This window comes from Mytilus californianus, unplaced genomic scaffold (assembly GCF_021869535.1).
Source record: "Mytilus californianus isolate M0D057914Y unplaced genomic scaffold, xbMytCali1.0.p SCAF_20, whole genome shotgun sequence".
NCBI lineage: Eukaryota > Metazoa > Mollusca > Bivalvia > Mytilida > Mytilidae > Mytilus > Mytilus californianus.
The window spans coordinates 1612670-1622851 of NW_026262669.1; the positions used below are offsets into that span (position 1 = coordinate 1612670).

A 10182-nucleotide genomic window follows, 5' to 3' on the forward strand; every position below is an offset into this window, starting at 1 on the left:
ACTTGATTATGCAAGCGGATTTATCAGTCACTGCGTACAGAACGATGATAAAAACCGTGTATATATCCGTCAGTGGTAGATAAAGAGTTAAAGATACATAGAAAGTTTGATGTATGTTTTATTGTTATATTTCAGGGTTAGCGAAAGAACATAAACAAAGAATAAAGCAATTATTGAAACATTTCATTCCTGATTTATTTTATACTGCCAGAGGAGAGCTGAGTGACGATGAACGAGATGATGGTAAGTCTTTGTATAGAAGTTATTTATGTTACACTGAGCCAGGGGAACAGAGTAACTTTGAAAGGTACTAATGTAAGTCTTTTGATAGAAATTATTAAGAGCACAACAACCAGAAGCATATTTGATCTTCTTGCTTTGTTAAGAAGTGCAAGTTTTAATTAAAGTGGTCAGGGCCATATAGTTTTACCCTTATCTGTCATTCCACAACAAACAGTTAAACAGACTTTTTTTCTAGACACCTTCACATATTGAGCTGATTTTTAGTATATGAGTCTTCTATGATGAGTTACAGATCAAGTTTACCTTTGGTTCCACTCCCCTGATTTCTACCAAAACTACAGTCTTTGGACTTTGAAAATTCATGAAAATTACTGTTATACAGACTTTCATTCTCAAATTTCCACTCATAAAAATGGCTTTTAGCATTTTTTGGAAGTGGGGCCATTCTTGTTGTTCTGACTCATCTAGTCAGAAATTAAACCTATGTTAACTAGCTTGATTTTGCAAACGTGTGAAATTTCAGGTATATTTTTTTTTCTTGCAATGAAATCAAATTCTGACAATATTTCTTTGTGTAAATTTGATTTTAAGGGAATATCAAAATTCTCAAATTTCCACTCCTAAAAAAAGCTTTTTTTTGCAAGTTGGGCCATTTGTGTTGTTCTGACTCCTCTAGTCAGAATATCAAAGAAAACAGACTGGATAAATAAATAAGTTTGGTCCTATAACTTCAAAATTTGAACTAAATTAAGATAAACTACTTAACAGTAGAACAGTCTGCACCAAAATCTTTTCCGAATACTAGTCTGAAGACCAATATTTCTATATTTTTCTTATGTGTCTAAACAAAATTTTTATTAGTCCAAATAAAGATTGACTAGTCTAGGGCATCCGTCTAATGGCTAACGTTGCAGACTGGTAGAAGATATTCGTCAACCAAGCCCTGTTGTTATAATGCTTAAATCTGATACAATTACGAAAACATTTCTGTTTTGTAGAAGATGGTAGTGATCATGATGAAGAAAAAGAAGATATCAAAGACAAAGTGAAAGTAGAAAAAGAAGATAAAGTGAAAGTAGAAAATGAAAGTAAAGAAGAAGATAAAGAAAATGTCCCTGTTAAGGAGGAGTCGATGGAAGTAGATGCAGATGTAAAAACAGAAGAAGATTTGTTAAAAGAAGAGACACCAATGGTTAATGGAGACATTAATAATGAAGATTCAGATATGGATGATGTAAGAGTTATTTCCCTTGAAAAAAGATTTAGATTGATAGAAATTAAGTATATTTCTGCCTATGCAAGTTTTGAATTTTTTCTCCAATGGAAAAGTTAATAAAATTATAGTGCTTGCATCTTATCAGCTTTGTCCAGAAAATATTTTATAAAGATTTAAACCTGTTTCAGAAAGTAGTCATGGTGTGTGAATATATCTTTTCTACCTACAATTTTAGGGTCAAATGGAAATTAAATCATTTCAAAATATTGTGTTAATATATTGCTTTGCATAATGTAATGCTGCAGTGTTTGATTTTAAGTTTGCAATGAAAATTGTTGATAATGCTGGAATGCTGTTTAACTTCCAGTGGCAAATATTTCAGGCATATCTGGATGGGAACATTTGATATGAATATTAACCCTGCTTTGTATTAATCTGACAAGCTAAGCCAAATTTGATTGTGTTAGTTCACAAGGTAACATCATGTAGATAAACATGTAACCCTACCGAGGCACATTATTCTGACTCCAAACCGACCAGCCTTTGCTCCTACTCCAAATGCCACATGGATAATGGAAAAACAGCAAATACCAATTTTCAAGGTTTTAATATGATTCAGCCTTACCCACTACATACAACCGGCATTCCAGGCAAGCATGAGACACTATGTATATCCCGGCGAGGGAAGAACAAAAATTTGCAGATTTAACATTGTTGTGCTGATATTTAGAGTATACATGTGATATATATACATATATTTATTTTACAGGATGATGTGTATACATTAATGCATATAAACAATAACTGGTACCTATTTTTCCGACTCCACCATATATTGTGTGACCGGCTATACAAGATATACTCCTATTCAAATAAGATTGCTGCAGAGGAAGCACTTTGTCGGAAAGATCGAAAGGAATCAACGGCTATAGCTCTCAGACTAAAGGCCCCAAGTAAGTCTTCATACAACACCTTTAGCACTTATACATACAACAGCTATAGCTCTCAGACTGTAGGCCCAAAATTCTAGAAACAGAACTATATATATAAAAACTAGGAGCTTCAAAGAACACATTATTAATGATGTATGTACAATGGAAAAATACCAAAATTCAGACGAGATAAAGTATTCAGATATAGTATGATAATAAAGAGATGTAGCATGATTGCCAATAGGGGGAACTATCCACCAGAGACTAAAGGATAAGGATGTAAACAATTTTAAATATTTAAATTCAAGGCACAATTTCATCAAATAGGATCTCTCATAGGACAGAACTTTGAGTGAGGTCAAAAGTCTCCATATTAATTTCTAATTCCATTAAAAGGATGGAAAGAAAATTCTATATTTTGACATTTTGTTGGTTATTTGTGGCTGTATGCCCATTTGATTTATCCAAAACTACTCCCCAAGAAGTTATATTGGTTGTAGGAGGATTTTGGAAGACCTTTTCGACTCTCACATCCTTTTTAATATTTTAATAGAATAGCCTTAAGAAAGTACTAAACCAATAAAAATAAGAAAAGACCATTTGTTTTATATATGTATCATTTGTGTAATTTGGTGGGTTTGTAGGTGAAGTGGAACCTGATGAATATTACTCCTACTTCCTGGAAATGGTCAAAAGTTTACTGGACGGCAACATGGAACCTACTCAATACGAGGACCAGTTACGGGAGATGTACGGGATTCATGCCTACATAGCATTTACTATGGATAAATTGGTCCAGAACCTAGTCAGACAGGTAAGTAGTAGGAGTTAATATGGCAACATTAATTACAAGGACCACTTTCTACACAAAGTATTGCACTTGTACAATGTGGCCGTATACCTCCAACAATCCACTATTACTCATTATTTGTCTTAGTTGACTAGTAGCCATTTACTACCCATAGTTTTGTGATAGAATGTTATTTTTATCTGATGTTGGGGCAGTACATTCCTGGAGGCTGTTCTGGTCACATTCAAACAAATTCCACTGAATCAATGTTATTGCCCTGCAATGAGGCTGAGGGAGCCCTCTAGTTTTCACTTTGTCTGTCTGTCTGTCTGTCAACAATTTTTGTGAATTCAAAAAACTCCCCAAGTGTATGAAGTTTTACACAGATGCTGTCCATTTTTATGCCCTCGCCATAGCATCATCTGTGTCCCATGGACACATTCCCCATTTATTTGTGTGTAAACATTTGCAAAATCATTTAAAAAAAAAGTTTTTGAAAGAAAATTTGATAATCAACTTTGGGGAAAACTTAATAGGTCTTGTTAAAAAATCACAAATTTTAAGAAACATTTTTTTGTGATAGGATTTTGATGAAATTGATGTATTGGTTTAATATGCTAATATTCATTGATTTTTTGTGTCAAAAATTGAATATTGGTGGGGGGAATTGTGGTAAAAAATAATTTTTTATCAATTTTTTTTTTTGAGAAACAAAACTTAGAAGGCTGCTGCATTCCACTATTTAACCATTCACTTCCACAAGATCTTTTTACATTTAGGTACAAAATATGGTCTGTGAAGACACAAGCTGTAAAATCCATAGCATGTTCCAAGATGAGAGGAAGAATCGTGCCACTGGTGGCCGTGTAGCCACATACCACCAACGTTCCAATGCTGAATTGGCTTACCAGAAAGCTACAGAGCATTTACTGACAGATGAAAACTGCTTTAAGGCCATGCTGGTATAAATACTAAATCAATTAAGATATTACAACCTTCTACCTCTTATGTGATAAAATCCTTGTTAAATCTGATCGGTACTGTAAAAAAAACAATCCAAATAAAAGTAGAGGTTTTTTTGGGCATATCTTTGCTTTTGACTAATCACCCGAATCACAACAAATTCTTATTACAGCAGTCACAAAAATTGTTCACTTATTCACATTGTGAAGTTTCATTTTTATTTTAAATGGTGTTATAAGCATTTGTTTTGAGTTTAGCAAGACTATTAAATAAGACTTGTTTTAAAGTATGACTTCCAATCAGTATTAATTTGACATCCATTAACAGCTAAATTTTGATAGCTACATAATGATAATTCTATTTCAGTTTAAACGTGACTGTAAATTAACGTTAGAGTTATTGGACACTGAGCATGAGCAGTCAGATGATCCTGTCGAGGTCGAGCGATGGTCAGAGTATGTAGAGAAATATGTGGCTAACGATGACACGGTGTCGGAGGATCTAAAAGATCAACTTGCCAGAAAACCTGTGTTCTTACCAAGGTATTTACTAACATTAATTCTCTATTTTACTGACACAAATTGAATTTTGGCTAATATTACGTCCCAAAATTGGTTTCCGTTCTCTAACTTTAGTTTGCCTCAACCAAATGTTATGAAAATTATACACAATGCTCATTACCACAAAACTCAGATCAAGTAAAAATTTGGGTAGTGTTACTTTTACCGTTCTTCAGTTATGCCCCTTTATAAACATAAAAATTGCAGAATTTTTCGTTTCCATTTTCTATCAAGTTTGCCTCAACCAAATGTTATGAAACTTATACATAATGCTTATTACCACATAATACAGATCAAGTTGGAAATTGGGTGGCGTCACTTATACCGTTCTTGAGTTATGCCCCTTTATAAACATAAAATTGCTGAAATTTTCGTTTCCGTTCTCTAACTTTAGTTTGCCTCAACCAAATGCTATGAAACTTATACACAATGCTTATTACCACAAGACACACATCAAGTTTGAATTTTGGTGGTGTCACTTTAACCATTCTAGAGTTATGCCCCTTTTTATACGACCGCAAACAAATTTTTGTGGTCGTATATTGGTATGCCGTTGGCGTCGTCGTCGTCCGGCGTCGTCGTCCGAAGACGCATTAGTTTTCGCACTCTAACTTTAGTTTAAGTGAATGGATCTCTATGAAATTTTACCATAAGGTTCAATACCACAAAAGGAAGGTGGGGATTGATTTTGGGGGTTATGGTACCAACAGTTAAGAAATTAGGGGCCAAAAAGGGGCCAAAAATAAGCATTTTCTAGATTCCAGACAATAACTGTGGAACGGTGTATGGATCTCTCTGAAATTATACTACAAGTTTCCATACCACAAAGGGATGGTTAGGATTTGCTTTGGGGGGTTATTGCTCAAACCGTTTAAGAATTAGGGGCAAAAAAGGGGGAAAAACAAGGTTGTTCTCATTAATGGACAAATACTTTAGTACAAAACATAATTTAAAGCAGTGTAAGGGAGATAAATCAAATACATCATTGAAATTATCTCCCTTACACTGCTTTTAAATTATGTATAAAGTAATGGTTAATGAACAATTAAGATAATTTAAAACAGTGTAAGGGAGGTAATCCAAATACAACGCTTTGGTTACTTCCCTTACACTGCTTTTAAATTATGTTTAAAGAAATGCATATTTATAAAGGAAGACCAGTATGGCGCATTAGATTTGTAAAATCTTTGACCACATTTATTTATTTGTTTTCCCGAATCTAACCGTGTATTTAGATTTTTAATTTTGGGTCCAGTTTTCAAATTGGTCTACATTAAGGTCCAAAGGGTCCAAAATTAAACTTTGTTTGATTTTAACAAAAATTGAATATATGGGGTTCTTTGATATGCTGAATCTAAACATGTATTTAGATTTTTGATTTTTGGCCCAGTTTTCAAGTTGGTCCAAATTGGGGTCCAAAATTAAACTTTGTTTTATTTCAACAAAAATTGAATATATGGGGTTCTTTGATATGCTGCATCTAACCATGTATTTAGATTTTTTATTTGAGGACCCCGCTATCAAATTGGTTCATATTGAGGTCAAAAGGGTCCAAAATTAAACTTTGTTTGATTTCATCAAAAATTGAATTATTGGGGTTCTTTGATATGCTAAATCTAACCGTGTTTTTAGATATTTATTTTGGGTCCCGTTTTTTTTAATTGGTCTACATTAAGGTCCAAAGGGTCCAAAATTAAACTTAGTTTGATTTTAACAAAAATTGATTTCTTGGGGTTCTTTGATATGCTGAATCTAAACATGTGTTTAGATTTTTGATTATGGGACCAGTTTTCAAGTTTGTCCAAGTTGGGGTCCAAAATTAAACTTTGTTTGATTTGAACAAAAATTGAATATATGGGGTTCTTTGATATGCTGAATCTAACCATGTATTTTGATTTTGGACATTGGACCATAATAGGTAAATTAAAAAAATTGAAGTTCTTAGACCACATTCTTTCTGTGTCAGAAACCTATGCTGTGTCAAATATTTAATCACAATCCAAATTCAGAGCTGTATCAAGCTTGAATGTTGTGTCCATACTTGCCCCAACTGTTCAGGGTTCGACCTCTGCGGTCGTATCAAGCTGCGAAGCATTTTATTTTTCTAGGAGTTGTGCCCCTTTGAACTAAGAATTTTGGCCTAAATATACTACTGCAATAGTTGTCATCGCAACTCCTCTGAAACCACAAAACAGAATTTCATGATACTTTGTAGTTAATGAGGACACACTATGTAGATGTGCATATCGACAGGAAATTAGGACTCAATTTTTTTTCTAGGAGTAATGCCCCTTTAAATGTAGAATTTTGGCCTATACTGCCGTAACAGTTTGTCATCGCAACTCCTCTGAAACCGCACAACAGAATTTCATGACACATTGTAGTTAATGAGGACATAATATGCAGATGTGTATTTATCAGTTAACTTTTTAGGAGTTATAAGTCTTTGAACTTAGGAATCTGGTGAGATTTTGTTTGCCCAGTGACATTGTGAAGGTGTGGGGTATGTGAAGGTACTCACAAAGGTTCTTAAGTTATATCCTTATATCTCTTACAGAAATGTTCGACAATGGCGACAAAGGAACAAGAATGAGAAAAGGAAAGATGAAGAAGAACAGGAAGATGGTGGCTCCACCTCTCCCAAAGCTAATACCGATGACATGGACATTATGGACAACACAGAGTGTAAATTTAATGTCAACTCGTTTAAAATTGTCTACGTCGTCAACAGTGAATACTACCTCTATAAAAGGACAGCTCTTACTAAAGCTAGAGAGGTGAGTTAATAAAATGATCATATGTTGTACATAGGGGAGACTACGTTTGTAAACTTACAGCTCTTGAATTATACTATCAATCATAAGTTTATAAATTGCCAATAAACTGAAGACTTTGTTCTGATTTTTGTTAAACCTTATCCCACTAGATATGTGGCATTCAATTTAAAAATTGTAAGGTTGGGCAATTAAAAACGACCTTGAATTAAACTTGTGTTATCCACTCTGGTAAATTTTCCTCAAGAGGTCAATACTGGTAGATTCAATTCTAAAATGGTAAATACAAGAAGATAATATTTGATTTCAAGCAAAACCATTAGTTAGCTGAAAGGAATGATAGTAAATCTGTTATAAGCATCACTTAACTAACACACTATTTATCATTTCAGTCTCACAAGAGAGTGTCATTAAAGATGCATGAAAAGTTTGAAAACCTGGTGTCTAAGTGGCGAGAGGAAAATGTCACTGAAGACATGATGGAGAATAGCGAGCAATGGATTATGGGAGAAACGGGTGATGTCAGACCGAGTGAGACGACGAAACATCTTATATCAGACCACAACCGATCTCCTTACTACGATTATCATAAATACAAAGCTGTTTTCTTTAAAGAGTCAGAAACAGATGAATAAATGTTCTTACCTGATGAGTTTATTCAGTTAGGAAATCTGGTTATACGTTATAGATTGTGTTATTGCCTGAAATACTTTTTACAAGGACTATTCCATTTAAACTGAAAGGGGAGGGAGGGATAGAAAGTTTTATTTTTCAGAACATGGATCAGGGATCATTTACGGTTGTATGTCTAATTGATGTGTGCAAAATTATTGAAGAAAAGTATGCTGGTTGTAGGGGTACTTTAGAAGTCCCTTCGTTCACATTTTAATGGAATAGTCCTCCCTTCATACACATTTTAATGGAATAGTCCTAACAATGAAAGAGTTGACCTACCAAATTTAAGTATCATATCTTTTTACACAATTTGGTAAATATTCTGAATTGTTTATTACTTACCTCATAACTAAGAAAATGTTCTATATGTACTTCACAACTTTAGTTAACTTTTTGAATTACACTGCCAGAATGGCAAACATTAATTAAGGAAAAAATAAGAACTTGTTGAGTTTTGTGTTTTATTTTAGTTTATACAGAAATGAATTATGACTTCAGCTGTTAAAGTTTTCAATTCAAAGTATGTAAATATGAAGAGATTACTGTATTTGAAATATTTAACTGCATTATAGAAAACTACCAGCATTCAATAAATGTATGCATTGATATGGGTAAAGTACTGCTGCACCACAAACACTTCAGCCTCTTTTCAATATGGTATTCAATGCATTTGTTAAGAGTCAGAAGGCACTTTTAATCAACACCAAGCATAATTAATAATTTTCTCTGACTGTTCTGGACATTTTTCTAAAATGATTTTCCCTGCCATGCAGAATTGATTATTGTTCTGACCATTTTTCTAAAACTTTCCCCACCCATCAAATTTTGATAAAAGTGCTTATCACCTCCCCTCCTCATACAAACAGTTCTGGAACACCCCCTGGAATAAGAAACATTGCAGACAATATGTAAGGACGATTTGAAGACAAAATAATATTTACAGAGCTAATATCACTGCCATATCTCTGATCACATGACTGATAAAATGGCTGCAATCTCTTATAATATCATGTATGTTTCATATTTTAACTATGTTGATGATAATAAACTTAGGTTTGTCCCAAATAACGTATAAATTTATTAATGTTTCCATGTAAACCACCTGCTTACTACAACCTCCTGCTTACTACAACGGTTTGGTATTTTTTATGTCATCACATTATAATTGTTTGACATATGAAGACTGTAACACTCCACCCCAAAAGACATGTTGATAAATAGAATTGATTTTCAGTAACAGGAGACTTTATTTTTGAAATAATTCTAATTATACCTTTCTGGCATGCTAAACAAACACCAATACAGTAAATGAAAATAAAGAATGGCCCTGTCAGTAAAGATGGCATCAATCTGGTCAAAAAATTACTGAAGGCTGGTCAGTAATGTGAGGATGACCACTTATTTTGGTCTTAATATTGACTACCTTAAAGAAGTCAGGACATTATGTAATTCTATGTAAATATTGTGTGATAAATTGTAACATTAAACCAGTCAATAATGTAAATATTTGACCAATGAAATCTGTTTATTTATATGTTAGATAGACATTGTACATACCAGTTTTTACATTGAATCATCTTATCATTAATATCAAATTAAAAAAAATTACAATGTACAATTTGTTTTATTTATCAGTCCAGGATTCCTCCAAATGTATGAGGCAATTTGACATACAGTGCTAGACTGTAATTTTATTGGTCCAATAAATCCGTTCAATTAACATTTTGTCAAGGAAATACAAGGACGGAAAATACTTCCCACAAAAGGTATGAGGCAATTTGACATACAATGCTTGACTGTAATTTCATTGTTGCCATAAGTCTGTCCATTTAACACAGAAACACAAAAGAAAGACAACTATCCACCAGAGTTCAAATGAAGTGGATGTAAGAAGTCATAGGTCACCATATGTCCATCTATGTGTATAAACTTCCGAGTGCCGGAGGTGGTTGGCTTGACCCCTGGCTGTGTAAATCTGATAATTTTAATGGTATTTTGTATTTCTCTGCAGATCATGGAACATTTAAAA

The 10182-nt window shown here is 33.4% G+C and overlaps 1 protein-coding gene across 2 annotated transcripts in view; it reads left to right on the top strand.

Annotated features, from left to right (window-relative positions):
* The window catches only part of LOC127731683 (paired amphipathic helix protein Sin3a-like), a 29495-nt gene extending 19724 nt beyond the window's left edge, over window positions 1–9771 (top strand). For both annotated transcript variants that reach the window (XM_052240463.1, XM_052240464.1), the window contains 8 exons: window positions 136–243; window positions 1242–1477; window positions 2229–2412; window positions 3036–3205; window positions 3961–4143; window positions 4511–4686; window positions 7262–7481; window positions 7871–9771. In XM_052240463.1, coding sequence (XP_052096423.1) covers window positions 136–243; window positions 1242–1477; window positions 2229–2412; window positions 3036–3205; window positions 3961–4143; window positions 4511–4686; window positions 7262–7481; window positions 7871–8113 — 1520 coding nt within the window. In that variant the 3' untranslated portion in view covers window positions 8114–9771. The remainder of the gene's footprint in view (window positions 1–135; window positions 244–1241; window positions 1478–2228; window positions 2413–3035; window positions 3206–3960; window positions 4144–4510; window positions 4687–7261; window positions 7482–7870) is intronic.
* The last annotated feature ends 411 nt before the right edge of the window (window positions 9772–10182 follow it).